Source organism: Conger conger, chromosome 1, assembly GCF_963514075.1.
Source record: "Conger conger chromosome 1, fConCon1.1, whole genome shotgun sequence".
NCBI lineage: Eukaryota > Metazoa > Chordata > Actinopteri > Anguilliformes > Congridae > Conger > Conger conger.
The window spans coordinates 84,042,118-84,058,257 of record NC_083760.1 but is presented as its reverse complement, the minus strand read 5'-3'; the positions used below and the strand labels follow the sequence as shown (position 1 = coordinate 84,058,257).

At 45.5% G+C, this 16,140-nt stretch overlaps 1 protein-coding gene across 1 annotated transcript; it reads right to left on the bottom strand.

Annotated features, from left to right (window-relative positions):
- Nucleotides 1–617: 617 nt before the first annotated feature.
- Nucleotides 618–12,029, bottom strand: LOC133140220 (interferon-inducible GTPase 5-like). The gene is made up of 3 exons (XM_061259907.1): nt 11,915–12,029; nt 1,832–2,400; nt 618–1,634 (listed from the first exon to the last, which is right to left on the bottom strand). The coding sequence occupies exons 2-3, from the start codon at nt 2,391–2,393 to the stop codon at nt 1,009–1,011; spliced, it is 1,188 nt and encodes a 395-aa protein (XP_061115891.1). The 5' UTR covers nt 2,394–2,400; nt 11,915–12,029; the 3' UTR covers nt 618–1,008.
- Between the last annotated feature and the right edge of the window lie 4,111 nt (nt 12,030–16,140).

Here is a 16,140-nt window from a genome sequence, read left to right as displayed (position 1 = left end):
AACAGTAAGTCCTCCTTACAATTAAGGCCTTGGTTTCTATCCTAGAAGTCCCATCTGTGCCCCTACTTACTTCCCACTGCCTTATTATCATTTTCTCGAGTTTTACTGGTGGAGAGGAGGATACCCTGAGTCGCAAGGAGGAGGAGGATGCCTTCTCCACCAAGGAAGTGTTTCCTCGCCACTCAAATAAAGTTGATTTGACTTTAATTTCATTGTAAAATTGCATGGCTTGTGTTTATTCCTGGGTATATGGGTATATAATGAGCAGCTTGTGAATTGACAGTTATAGCAATGAATGCCCACCCTGCACCTGACACACAACAATAATTGCTGGGAACATGATTTCACCGAAAATTTCACTTTCATTGGGTAACAATTTATAGTTTTTGAGTTATCAGCTACGCAAATGAGCAACAAATGGCAACTGACAGTCCATTGCAACATATGGCCACCCCACACTGGATCACCATGGAAACGGGACACCATGAGGAAATACCAGAGACGTATTCGACTCACGGAAAGGAAGAGGGAACCTGATTTAGGCTTGTTTTCCACAAACTTTACTCACTCTTACCTTTTCAGAAAGTTAGAATAATGAAAAAACCGTCAAACTCAAGTTGGGTACAGATAGACAGAATTCATAGATGAATATAAACCCATAGGTAGATTATATTGGTTACAGATTGAGTTACTTGGGAGATTCATTCGTTTTATTTAAAAGAAATATTCCAGAAAAAATACTAGCCCCAATGAATGTCCCATAATACCAAAAGACATGGATACATTTCATGAGATGTAGATCATTTTCATTATGTAAAATAAACAATCCTGCCAAGTATTTGTCCATGGTGTCTCATTACAAAGATTGCTTGGCTGTTTTTTTTTTCTCAATACAAACAGTACTACATATTGCTCAAAAATACACAACCTAATTTCGATGAGAACATCTTCATCAAGATCAAAGGCACTAGTACAGAAAGGCACTTGAACTGCAGAGAAGTAGTTTCTTCACACCGGTGACTGCAAAGCTCTCATTAGGACCTTTTGTGCATCCTCTGCCAGCTCATTCAAGCAGCTTGTCAGCATCCTGTGGGTGGTGGAGTACGAGATTCCCGCGGCCGCCATGGAGCCGAACACCGGGATTGTGCTGGCCCAGTACTCCAGCAACATCACCCCTGCTCCGGCAAATTTGGTAAGCAACTTGATGACCACATCGCCCGATATCTCCTTGTTGAGGGGGGATGTGAGGACCGCTTTCAGTTCCTCCAGAGGCACGTTCGTTTTGTCAGAGAGGTTTTTCAGGGATTCATCATCCAGGCCAAAAGCCTGGTAATAACTGCTGAGCTCTTTGACCAGGATGCCTACATCCACCACCACAGACAGTCCTGGGATGGGTATGGCTGCCACGGCACCTGACAGCAGGGACACCTTCCATATGTTGGCCTGCAGGGCCTCTTTCTTCTTCTTGTTGATGTCCAGGGTGATGTTGGGCAGTGACAGCAGGAGGACACGCTGCTTGTGTTCAGGCAGCTCTTTCTCCATCGTCTCCTGCAGCTTTGGGAAGTCGTAGAGCTGCAGCTCAAAGCTGGAGATAAGGAAGACCGTGGGAGATGCCACTCCATTTTCCAGGAGGCCTTATGAAATAGAAAATATAATATAAGAGTACTGTTACAAAACAAACAAATGGAGGACAGATTTCAATGTTCAGCTGCTGCAAACTTCTTACTGTGTAATACCATCCCAAAAAATGTAACAAGCTAAACAATCTAAACGTTCCCTCTGGAAAAGTTGTAGAAGAGGACGCACAAAACATCTCACATTGACCCGTTACCTTTCATGCAGTCTTCCCGAATTATACTGAGGGTTTTGTCCTCGTCAAAGTCCTTCTTCCTTTTCTCTGCATGTATGCTGTTGTCAATCTTTGAGCGAACAAAGTAGAACCTCTTCTTCATGCGTTGGATCTCTGTGGCCAGCTGCACATTGTTGACTTTGAAACGTTCTGAGATGATGATGATGAAGAAATCATAGCGTTCGAATTTTACTTTTTCAAGGTACTCGTCTGCTTTGAAATTGGGTGTCCCAATCCCGGGAAGGTCCCACACTTTGACTTTGGGATATTTAGGGTGGGGGTACACGGTTGGCTCCATGGTGGTCTCAACCACGCCGGTTGGAGCTGCGCCCTTGTTGTCTTCCACCAGACCCCGGAATGCATTGACAAAGGTGGACTTGCCAGAGCCAGACTCTCCGGTGATGGCAATATTTAGTTCCACACTGTCAATCTGCTCAAAGTAGTCCTGGATCTTAGCCACGGCTGAAGTCAAGGTCTGGTTTTCCAGTGCATCCCTGATCTCCCTCACCTCATCCTCTCCAACAATGGTAAAACCCTCAGCCATGGTCAAGCTATTGAGAAAACATAGAAACAAATACCATCACATATGTACACATAGTATTTTTTTCTTGACGCCACAATTTTTTTGTAATGAAACAATTCGTATGCGGCTGAATTGCACACTCAGCTTTTATTTAAGCTATTTTTATACACTTTGGTTTCACCGAGGAGAAATAACAGTACCTTTTTTAATATAGTGGGCTCCAGAACGAATGGCACCCTTAATAAAAATGAAGAAAAAAGGCTGCATAAAAACAACACAAAGAATAAATTATCATGTCGTGAAAAAATATTTGCCCCCTTCCTGATTTCCTCTGTGATTGCATATTTGTCACACGGAATATCATCGTGCTGTATGTCATTGGATATACAGCACTAAGTCGTTATTCGCAACTGGTGGCGAATGGTGTAGGTAGGTTACATTCGCATGAACCCCATACCCGGGGGGCTTATGCTTTTTGTTTCCTTAGTGCTGATCTGTTCTGTGTTACACTCACGTTAATGACACGTGTTTTGGAGTGTTCGCCCCTCTCGTCTGAGAGCTTACCCAAATCTCCGTTAGCCCAGGGCTCTATGTGGGAGACCCTCGGTGCTGCTATTGTAAATGTGTTTTTGTTAGTGAGTTGAGTTCACCCAGTAGTTGACTGCACCAGTGCCTGATATATTATTATGTGAACATTAGTAACTAGTTAGTAACTTGCAAATGGTTATCATTCCCTTCTACATGTTAACATTACCAGAATACAAGGGGTACTGTATGTACCTGCTTTTAGCTTGCTCAGTGCCGTCCGGTGTGATGTCTCAGCTGCATGACTCGTGAACTTTAATTGATTTACTGCAGGCTCTACTTCAGGACATACGGACGGGACATATGAATTCTTTACACGTGGCTTTTGTGAGCCATGACTCTCCAAACCTTCTCGAAATTTTCCAGGCATGATACTAGGTGACGGTTGATATAGCTTTTTAGCTTGCTTGTAAGCACAGCTATTGACCAATGACCATCGCACTGAGGCAGGTGGTGCTACTGTGGGAACCCTGCCACTGCTATTGTCATGTCTAGGAAACGACAGAGTCCAAATCTCCAATTTGTCGAAAAACATCTTCGCGAGGGAAAAGTTTAGTTATGTCTCGTTACGATTTATTTTCTTGTCATGTCTAGTTATGTTTTCGTACGATTATATTACCTGGTTATGTTGAGTGATTATCGTCTTAGTTTCGCTTTGTGTTATGTTTCGATTTATGTTTATTGTTACGTTAACTGGTCGTTGTTATGCATACACTTTTACATGTTTTTCCGCAAACCTTGCGTTCCGCCTTTTCTCTCTCTCTCTCTCTCTCTCGTTCTGTCCTTCACTCCCCTAATGTTTCTATTTGTCTATTTACTAAAACTACTAACGCTAGATCAGGATTGGGTAGAAACTAACAAGACTAATCATGTGTTCATGTTACCTTACGTTTCTCGTGCATGTCATTTCCTAATTTACTAATGCTAGGGCAGGATAGGTTTATTACTAACGATTACTAATCTCCTTGTTAAACTTGTCATCCATCGCACCTGTTTTCCATTTCCTTGCTACACTCTAACTAATTGTCTACACCTGTCTACACCTGCATTTATAGCCCAGTCGCGCTACTGTTCACTGCGAAATTGTCTGCCTCTGTTTACCACGCAACTCTTGAGCATTATTTACTGTTTGATTACACGTTACGATCCACGCCTGTTTACTGACCATCGACTATTGATTTCTGTTTTGTGACCTTCGTTTTGTTTCTTGACTACGTCCCCGCCTACCGTTTTTGTACTTTTGCCCCGCTGATTGTTTCATGGTTTCGACTCCCGCTTCGTCCACGACTACGCCTCTGCCTGCCGTCCGTCTGTTCATCTGCCCCGCTGACAGCTCTCCTGCTACCGGACCTCCCTGCACGCCTACCGACTACGAGATTGCCTCTTCCCTCGGCACCGTGCTTTTTGTTTGTTTTGTATTTGTTTGGCTGGATCTACGTGTATGGACTTTGCTTGTGTTGACTACTCTCCTGGGATTCGTCCCGAATAAAGCCCTGAGGGGTCTTTATATTACTATTGTTTCTGAGTCGTGCATTTTGGGTCCAACCCCCACGCACCCGTCTCAGAACAATTTCGCCAAAATGGACCCTGCTGACTCTACTGCCATGTTCCACGCCCTCCAGGAACAAGGAGCCATCGTCCGGCAGCATTCACAAGGAATCTCCGAACTTCACCTGGAGATTCGTGAACTGTGTGCGGAGATGAGGAGGCTTGCCGTCGCAGTCCTACCACAACCACGGGAGGAGCCTTCCCACCCACCCACATCCCCAGCGCTCAACCCCACGGGAACCTGCCAATTCCGAGAGCCCCAACAACCCCCTCCGGAGAGGTTTGGTGGAGAACCTGAGAGGTGCAAGGCTTTCCTTCTACAATGCGACTTCGTGTTCAGGAAACAGCCCCAGACCTACAACAGCGACGACCGTCGGATTGGCTATGTGATGGGGCTACTCAAGGGGAGGGCGTTGGACTGGGCTACGGCGGTGTGGTCCGGGGATTCATTCCCTCCTCTTTACCCAGTCTTCGCCGATGAGATTCGGAAGGTCTTCCAACACGCATCCAGCGACCAGGAGCCATCCCAGAGACTGATTGCTCTGCGCCAAGGACGGAAGACCGCGGCAGACCACTCCATCGACTTCCGCACCCTCGCGGCGGCTACTAGCTGGAACGATGCGGCGTTGGAAAATCTCTTCCTGGCCAGCCTGAGTGAGACGCTCCAGGACGAGTTGGCGCGACTGGACCCCATCACCCAGTTCGACCAGCTTGTGCGCACCACGATCCGCCTGGACAACCGTGCCAGACAACGTCGGTCGGAGAGACCGATCCTTCCTGGCAACCATTACCCCAGGCAGGGGCCAAGTCCTCGACTGGAGGAGCAGCAGTCTGAGGGATCCGAACCCATGGACCTGTCCCGGGCCGGTACAAGGATCTCTACTGAGGAACGAGCACGCCGCAGAACCACTGGTTCGTGCTTCTACTGTGGGAGGCCGGGTCACACCCAGGCTCGGTGCTCCTTCAAGACCAGGAGACCAGTGGAGGTGAGAGCTGTCGACAGACATGAGGGGTCTGACAGAGACAACCATCGTCCCACGCTCACGACTCTCTTAATTCTGCCCGACAGCACGACCCGGATTAACGCGTTGGTGGATTCTGGAGCGGACGCCAATCTCATTGACGAAGTTTTGGTGTCTGAACTGAACATCCCCACCCTCCCTCTACCCCACCCTGAGAACGCGCGGTCGCTGGATGGAAGGACCTTCTGCCGCATGACACAAATCACCATTCCCTTACAACTGATCATTTCTGGGAACCATCGGGAGATGATCCAGTTCCGCGTCATCCAGTCCCCTAATGACCAACTCATCTTGGGATTACCCTGGCTCCAGAAACACAACCCCACGATCAACTGGAGTTCTAACCAAGTGCAAGCATGGGATCCGAAGTGCCATCTGTCCTGCTTGCGTCCCGCCCCACCACCAGCAGAGGGAGTGCCAGCTCTACCACAGACTCCCAAACGCTCCCTTGAGAGGGTCCCCTCTCCTTACCATGACCTGGGAACAGTGTTTTCCAAGACACAAGCTCAGTCTTTGCCGCCTCATCGACCCTACGACTGCGCCATCGAGCTCCTCCCTGGTTCGTTACTTCCCTCAAGTCGCCTATACAACGTCTCCAGACCAGAGAGGGAGGCGATGGAGAAATACATCCGTGACTGCCTGGCTAACGGACTAATTCGCCCTTCTTCCTCTCCCGTCAGTGCGGGATTCTTCTTTGTTCAGAAGAAAGATGGCTCCCTACGCCCGTGCATCGACTACAGGGAGCTGAACAACATCACGGTGAGGAACAAGTATCCTCTGCCCCTGATGGACTCCGCGTTCCACCCACTTCACGAGGCCACCATCTTCACCAAGTTGGATCTCCGCAACGCTTACCACCTGGTCCGTATCCGCGAGGGCGATGAATGGAAGACCGCCTTCAACACCTCTCTCGGACACTTCGAATACCTGGTCATGCCATTCGGCCTCACCAATGCTCCTGCTGTGTTCCAGGCCCTGGTGAATGATGTTCTTCGGGACTTGTTGGGTCGCCATGTGTTCGTCTACCTGGATGACATCTTAATCTACTCCACCAATGCCAAGGATCATGAATACCACGTCAGGCAAGTCCTACAGAGACTCCTGGAGAACAGACTATTCGTCAAGGCGGAGAAGTGCGTCTTCCACTCCGACACAGTTGAGTTCCTGGGGTTTATCCTTGAGAGGGGACGGATCAGGGCGGATCCCAAGAAGATTCTGGCAGTTACCAACTGGCCCACACCCACCTCACGTAAGCAGCTCCAACGCTTCTTGGGATTCGCCAACTTCTACCGAAGGTTCATTAGATCCTATAGTCAAGTGGTCTCTTCTCTAACCAAACTCACGTCCCCTGCGGTGCCATTCCGGTGGAGCTCCGAAGCTGAGACGGCCTTCACCAAGGTCAAGAGACTGTTCTCTTCCGCTCCCATCCTGGTACACCCCGACCCCACCCGCCAGTTTGTGGTCGAGACGGATGCTTCCGACACAGGGGTGGGAGCAGTGCTCTCTCAGGTGGCGGCCGCTGACAACCGACTACACCCCTGCGCCTTCTTCTCCAAGAAGCTGTCCCCGGCGGAGAGGAACTATGACGTTGGGAACCGAGAGCTGCTAGCAGTCAAACTGGCGTTGGAGGAGTGGAGACATTGGCTGGAGGGGTCCGAGAAGCCGTTCATCGTTTGGACCGACCACAAGAACCTGGCATACCTCCAGACAGCCAAGAGGCTGAACTCCCGACAGGCCAGATGGGCACTGTTCTTCGGGAGGTTCAACTTCTCACTCACCTACCGCCTGGGTTCTAAGAACGTTAAGCCTGACGCCCTTTCTCGCCAGTTTAACACCTGTCCTGAGTGTGAGGTTCCAGAGAACATCCTTCCGGCCTCCTGCACCGTTGGGTCCGTCACCTGGAAGATCGAGTCGGTGATCCAGAGGGCTCTACGGGATGAACCCGATCCTAGGCCCAACCCCGGATTACGCCTATACGTTCCCGCAGCCGCTCGGACACAGGTGCTGCAATGGGCCCATTCATCCCTCCTTTCCTGCCACCCCGGCTTTACCCGCACCTTGGCGGTGCTGAAGAGGAGATTCTGGTGGAGCTCCATGATCCCTGACACCAGGCGCTTCATCAAGGCATGTACCACCTGTGCCAGAAGCAAGGCCTCCCACCAAGCCCCTGCTGGTTTACTCCAACCTCTGCCTGTGCGCAGCCGACCCTGGAGCCACATCGGCGTGGACTTTGTTACCGGACTTCCCCCTTCCGAAGGTAACACCACCATCCTCACTGTGCTGGACCGATTCAGCAAAGCGGCACACTTCATCCCCCTGGCTGGATTGCCCACCGCCCAAGAGACCGCAGAGGTTCTGGTGAGAGAAGTATTCCGCATTCACGGACTTCCCTCGGACATCGTTTCTGACCGCGGCCCCCAATTCATCTCCCAAGTTTGGAAGGCATTCTGCGTGGCCCTCGGGGCCACAGCTAGCCTCTCTTCGGGCTACCACCCTCAGTCCAATGGCCAAACGGAGAGGGCCAATCAGGACCTGGGGGCCGCTCTACGCTGCGTATCGGCAAAGAATCCAGCCGGCTGGAGCAAGATGCTAACCTGGGTGGAATACGCACACAACACCTTACCCTGCGCCGCCACCGGGAGATCTCCGTTTGAGGTCTCCTTGGGCTACCAACCTCCACTGTTTCCTGACCAGGAAGCCGAGATCGCTGTTCCCTCCCTCGCCATCCACATGAAACGGTGCTCCAAGGTTTGGAGGGATGCCAAGGCCGCGCTGCTAAGCACGGCAGATCGTAATCGGCGTTTTGCTGATCGCCACCGCACTCCAGCTCCGGCCTACAAACCAGGTGACTCCGTCTGGCTGTCCACTAAGGACATTCCCCTCCAAGCCACCTCTCACAAGCTACAACCCCGCTTTATTGGTCCCTTTAAGATCCACAGAATCATCAACCCTTCCTCTGTTAAACTGTCACTCCCTGCTTCCCTTAAGATTCACCCCACATTCCATGGCTCATGTATTAAGCCTGTATCCTCTCACCCCATATGTCCCCCGGATCCCCCACCACCTCCCCCCCCCGCATTATTGACAACCACCCTGCATTCACTGTTAAGAAACTCTTGAACATTCGTAAGAGGGGCCGTGGGGTGCAATACTTGGTTGACTGGGAGGGCTATGGCCCTGAGGAGCGTTCCTGGGTCGCTCCCAGTCTCATTCTGGACAAATCGCTCATCAGAGACTTCCATCGTGACCACCCTGATAAATTCCAAGGACCGCCAGGAGTCGGTCGTTAAGGGGGGGGGTCCTGTCACGTTTCAGGTCTGTCTCGCCATGTTTTATGTTTATTCGTGTTGTCTTAGTCACGTAGTGTCTTATCATGTATTATGTTAGTCTAGGTTCGTCATGTTGTTTAGTTATGTTTCGTTACGATTTATTTTCTTGTCATGTTTAGTTATGTCTCGTTACGATTTATTTTCTTGTCATGTCTAGTTATGTTTTCGTACGATTATATTACCTGGTTATGTTGAGTGATTATCGTCTTAGTTTCGCTTTGTGTTATGTTTCGATTTATGTTTATTGTTACGTTAACTGGTCGTTGTTATGCATACACTTTTACATGTTTTTCCGCAAACCTTGCGTTCCGCCTTTTCTCTCTCTCTCTCTCTCTCGTTCTGTCCTTCACTCCCCTAATGTTTCTATTTACTAAAACTACTAACGCTAGATCAGGATTGGGTAGAAACTAACAAGACTAATCATGTGTTCATGTTACCTTACGTTTCTCGTGCATGTCATTTACTAATTTACTAATGCTAGGGCAGGATAGGTTTATTACTAACGATTACTAATCTCCTTGTTAAACTTGTCATCCATCGCACCTGTTTTCCATTTCCTTGCTACACTCTAACTAATTGTCTACACCTGTCTACACCTGCATTTATAGCCCAGTCGCGCTACTGTTCACTGCGAAATTGTCTGCCTCTGTTTACCACGCAACTCTTGAGCATTATTTACTGTTTGATTACACGTTACGATCCACGCCTGTTTACTGACCATCGACTATTGATTTGTTTTGTGATCTTCGTTTTGTTTCTTGACTACGTCCCCGCCTACCGTTTTTGTACTTTTGCCCCGCTGATTGTTTCATGGTTTCGACTCCCGCTTCGTCCACGACTACGCCTCTGCCTGCCGTCCGTCTGTTCATCTGCCCCGCTGACAGCTCTCCTGCTACCGGACCTCCCTGCACGCCTACCGACTACGAGATTGCCTCTTCCCTCGGCACCGTGCTTTTTGTTTGTTTTGTATTTGTTTGGCTGGATCTACGTGTATGGACTTTGCTTGTGTTGACTACTCTCCTGGGATTCGTCCCGAATAAAGCCCTGAGGGGTCTTTATATTACTATTGTTTCTGAGTCGTGCATTTTGGGTCCAACCCCCACGCACCCGTCTCAAGACCAGGTTTTTCATAAACATGGACCTGGACTGTCATTTTTACACCCATTTTATACACAGTTACTCCTCCTACAACTCCTCCTCAAACCTCATTGTGGCAAATCACCCACACTGTTCTTATCTTAACTCCTCCCACAACTCCTCCCCCCAACAGGTGCAAATATCACTGTGGCAAATCGCCCAAAGTCCTCATGCTCTGCCAACTGTGTACAAAGTTCAGTCATGCTCTGCCAAATCTCGATAAAGTTCAGGATGCCCCCACCCTCGCGAACTGCCTCTAACACACACGTCATCCATGGTTTTTTCTGAGCACTTTTACACTTTTAGCATACATCGTCGAGAGTTTTGGAGGAACCAGCCTGCTCACTGAGGTGGAGTCTGATTTTGACTTGTGATTGTTCATCATGCTTTTAGGAGGGAGATCTTTTGTTCTGTGAATTTTCCCCTACACCATATCTGACAGTAGATATGATCTGCTTCTTCTTGTGTACATTCCATTTTGCCGCCTTCCTCGCGCTGGCATTGTGTTTTGTTGTTGGCTTGGACAGTTGTTAAGTAGGCCTGTGTTTGGTTGTTGGCTTTTACACTTGTCCAAAAGGCCTGTATTTGGTTGTGTGCTTTGACACTTGTTTAAAAGGCTTGCATAAGTCTTCACAAAATTTTGGCCATTTTATGTTACGGCCAAATCAAGCCTTAGGTCGTAACACTGAGACTTGCTTTTTGGTAGATTTTCCAGCAGGACAATCACTCCAAACATACAACAAAATCCAAACATAAATTGTTAAGTGAAAACAACATGTGTTCTGCAATGGCCATCTCAGTCCCCAGGCTTAAATCACATCAAAAACCTGTGGTCATTTATACCCAAGGATATAAATGATTCTGAAAGGTTCTGCATTGAGGAATGGTCAAAAATCCTTCAGAATGTGTTCTCTAACCTTATCACAGATTATAGGAAAATACTCATGGTTGTCATCTTTGCCAGGGTTGTTTGCACAAAGTATTTAACCAGGGGTGCCAATAATTGTGAAACCTGTTTTCTGGGCATGTTTTTCAATGTAAGACTTTACACATGTTGGAACTGTTGGCACACTACTTTACCCATGTCAGAAAATAAAGTGTATGTCCATAACTGCATATTTATCAAGGGTGTTAATAATTCTGGAGCCCACTGCACATACACTTTTTTAAGCCTGTGCTTTAGTTGCATTGACTTATTTGGTCGTCATGTTGAGTGACAACAGTTAACCGTTTACCTTTTCTTAGCTTTGTGCATGAACTAATGATACAATGACGCACAGCTAGCCCAGAAAAAACTGAGCTGCCAATTGTCCAATTACTTTCGGTCCCCTTAAATGAGGGAACTGTGTATAAAAAAAGGGCTGTCATTCCTGCATGGTTCTCCCAATATTGATGCACATGGCCTCACATCAACGCTGACAGCCTACACTTAACATCGTTTCCATGTTGAATTTCAAATCCAGTCTGCCCGAGTAAAATAACAACAAAAAAATGACAATGTCTAAACACTTACAAACTGTCATGTAGCCTATGTATATTGTACTAGCCCAGTATTTTTCAAAAAAGTATCTATAAAGGTATTTGCAGACATCTACTGGCATTTAACTTTTTGGTATTGATGTGTGATTATCAATCATTTATTTCAACTGCTAAATGTAAAATACATTGTCCTCTGTAAGTACAGGGCTGCAATTGGGGGTTAGACCTAGGCCTAAGGATCGTGATTTGTGCGTGCGTGATTTCATCAAATGTACGTATTCGTTAAGTTAAAACAATTCGCTTACGGAAAATTAACATTGTAGGACAAGCTTAATTGACAAGAGGCTAATTTATCTGAAATAGAGCCCGTTGTTGGTAGCCTAAATTTCATGACTGCGAAGAAGCGGTAACTACACATTTTGTAATTCTTTGATAAACTTACCTAATGCGGCTCTTCTGCCGATTTAAGTTCACTGAATACGCACTTTAGCTCATGTTTCCGTCTTTTATGTTCTAGCGCATTTCATGGGTGACGAGGGGAAACTGCACTTATTTGGACGGCCGGAAGGCTGATATCAGTTTCGTTTTACTGGAAAGACTTGTATGAAGAAAAAACGAAACAAGGTCACATTACGCATGGCGAAAGTGAAATAAAGCATTATAACTACCCAATAGGCGTACTTGTAGCCTTCACACTATGGCAGATAACCCGGTTGTGTTCATTAATCGAGATCAGTTTAGAACGTGCTTTAGAAGGTGACTATTTCGGCAGAGACCAATGGGGTATTTCAAGTGGCGATTGGTGGGCCATGGTGAATTTATGCATGATGTTTGGTGTTGTTAGATTTTGGTGTTTTCTTTAGTAATATATTTATTCACAGTCTCAATAGTAAAACCTGTATGTCTCCACTCCTTATACTGTCTCTGTCTGGGTGTTAAGTACCCTTTCAAATGCAAGCTCTCCCCCAAAACTTAGCCGAGAGCCATTGGAAAGCAACCCCAGCTGAATATAAATGATAATGTGTAAAGAATCATTGATCAAGCCAGGAAGAGGAACCAAGAAAGGATTGAATTATCACATGTATGAAGACTTCCTCCTGGCTAGATCCCCCTTTGTTTAGAAATTGTACTTAAACTGTGCCATGTTTCAATATTGGTGTGTGAGATTGGTGAAAGCTCAGGAAAACGTACACACTATCTGGAACCACAAATAAAGAGCTGAACTTGTCTTACACCCTCGAATTTCGAGTAATGACTCTTTCTTTCCTGAAACGCGATTCGAAGTACCAGCAGTAAAACAGTTATTATACTGAAGAAGAAACAAGAAGTTCTTCAGTGTACATGTGAATTATGCATGATGTGTGTTGCTGAGTGGTCCTGTGTAACTTGGTTTACATGTTATGTTTATAGCAACACAGTATATAGTGACGAGATATCAGAATGTTGTTTTTGGAGAAAGATGTTGCACTGCGCCACTGAATATTTTCACATATGCCTCATCAGCCCACCACCTCTACCGTTGTAACCACAATCTGCATCCAGCCCTCATCCTGCAAAGCTCAGCAGGCAGCTGAAACCAGCTAAAACCAGCCTGAGATGTCAATAAGAGATAAATTCAATCATCATTCAATCCTCATCTCCACAACACACTGTCCCTGCTGTCTTGTAGTTCATTACAGTCATTTAGCAGTTAAACACATTTTAATTTAGTTATATCCAGCCATATACTGATAAATTAGGTTTTCTTCTGCAACACACCTTGTGCTGTCCTGAAATTATTTTTTATTGTTTGTATGGAGCTGTTTTGGCGGCTTTGGTTTTTTAAAGTCAGTGCTTTTTTTAACCGTATTCATGGATAAATAAAATGAAGCACAAGCATAAAAAAGACATTTAAAACTATAAAACCAGGTGCAACTGAACAGCTAATAAAAATGACTCACTTGCGATAGGAGATGGCACACAGTGATTGGAGGAAGGATTTAATAGCTTGCACAACACACCTTGTCCTGTCCTGGGAAAACATACCTCTGCTTTGGGGAATATTTGTTCAGCATCTTTGGCTTTGTGACAATACAAGCTGGAATACAGATCTCCTTCTTCTCAAAGTGAAAGTTAAAAGAAATGGGGAAATTGAAACATTACTTGGCTTAACTGAAAACCTGGTGCAGCTGCAGATTTGGTGAAAATTAAGCTCAACAATTAGCTTCATGTAATCTTCTTACCGAGCCACTTTTGAGGAACTGGTATGCCTGGTGAGAGGAAAGTTTTAATATGGACATATCCTATTATAAATGTTGATAAATGAGGTTCGCTTGACAACACCCCTTGTACTGCCCTGAAAAAAATCATACTGTTTATGGAGATGTTTTTGGTGTTTTTTTTTTTTATCAATGTTTTTTGAAAAACAAAACCATCTCCTGGGAAAACATACAGTGGGTTCCAGAATTATTGGCACCTTTTATAAATATGAGCAAGAAATACTGTAAACTAAGAAATAATACAATTATTGACATAGGGATAGATGACAAAGGGATTTTGCATGCTTGTTACCTCATTTTGCGGTGAAACTGTAAGTGTTATAATGACACAGTATACTTCCTTTAGACTGAGATTAACTACATTAAGTAAAATGTATTGCCAATTTAACTTTCTTTGATTTTATTTACAATAATTGTTATGGGTGGCAATAATTTTGACACCTATTGTTTTCAGAAAAATTAGATTACTTAAAAAATAAAAAAAACATTGAAAAAGCTCTCTGTGTTAACATGGTCAGCTCTCTGTGCTAACATGGACATCTCTCTGTATTAACATGGTCAGCTCTCTATGTTAACATTGTCAGCTCTCTGTGTTAACATTGTCAGCTCTCTGCGTTAACATGGACATCTCTCTGTATTAACATGGTCAGCTCTCTGTATTAACATGGACAGCTCTCGGTGTTAACATGGTCAGCCCTCTGTGTTAGCATGGTCCGCTCTCTGTGTTAACATGGACAGTGGTGAAAGTTAAGTGGAGACAATACAATCGTGAATGAAAGGGAGAGGGATCGCAGAGCAAAATAACCAGTCAATAACAAACTGACTACCTAATTTAGAAGAGGCAGGTTAAATATTAAGAACATGACACCAGAATATGTGGTAGGGTGTTTCTAATTTGTGTCTAAGCATTTATATTGAGTGCTAAAGCTCCATGCACCACAACATAATTATTCAAAACTATGTAAATTCAGGCTATCCAGCCACAAGACTTCAGCCGACATTGGAATGTGGCCAGGGTCCTGATCTAGTTGATAAGTTATAAAATTTACTGTATCTTTATTTTGTTGCGGCACAAAACCTGCGGTGGCACAGATGGTGCAGGGCGTAGCTCTGCTGCCTGACAGCACGGAGGTCCTGGGTTTGAATCCCCGTCGGCCAGGGCCTCTCGGTGTTATATAACCACTTATACTATAAGACATGGAAAGTTATAAAACTAATCAGGTAGTGTTAATTGATGTTTAGTGAGCCAATGTATTAGAGTAACCTATAATTAACTAATTCATTTTTATCCACCTATTAACCAATAATTAACTAATTCATTTTTATCCACCAAGAGTCTCTCCCAAGTTCTTCTGGCTTACTACTGGATCAGTTTGCACCACTGGGTTGCGTTGCATGCATGAGGTCCAGGTTTCAATCTATCCACTTATTATCTTAACCCGCTTAACCTGAACAGGGTTGCAGGGGGGCTGGAGCCTATCCCAGCATACATTGGGCGAAAGGCAGGCGAAAGGCCAATCAGCCTAACCTGCATGTCTTTGGACTGTGGGAGGAAATCGGAGTACCCGGAGGAAACCCACGCAGACACGGGGAGAACATGCAAACTCCACACAGAGAGGCCCCGGCCGACGGGGATTCGAACCCAGGACCTCCTTGCTGTGAGGCGGCAGTGCACCATCCGTGCCGCCCCAGCTCAAACTCAAAACCTGTAAATTGTTACTAAATGAAAGGGATATACATTTACTCTAGAGAACCATATCTTTATTATTCTACAGTAATTTCCGTGAAATCATGTTCCCAGCAATTGTTGCTGTGTTTCCAGTGTGGTATGGGCATGCAATGCTATTGACTGTCAGTTGCCACCCAGCTCATTTGCATGGCTGATCAACTATCAATTGTTACCAAATAAAAGGGGGTACACATTTACTCGCTGAACTCATATCTTTAAGATTGTATAGTATTTTTGGTGGAATCATGTTCACAGCAATTGCTAATATGGGTCTGTAGAGTAAATGTATACCCGCTTTCATTAGGTAAGAACATGATGTTTTGTAACAATGTTTTAACGCAAAAATATTAGCTATTGTACCTTTACAATTTACGGTTTTATCTTCATAACCTCTATATTTTTTAAGATGCCATTGCATTTAGCGACAACAGTTCCTTATTTTGTAACATGTGGGTGGCAAATGAGAATAAAACATTTTTTTGCTGACATTATTTGTTCAAATACTAAAATTGGAATAATCTATGATGGCTCCCTAGTCAGAATAATGACACAGGTTTCTCCTGATTGTGTTGCTCCCAAACAATGCTGTAGCTTATCATATCTGCAATTTATGATACATTTTTATAAATGTAGTCAAATAGTTTTTACTCATGACCGAGACACGGATGCAGCTGCAGTTTG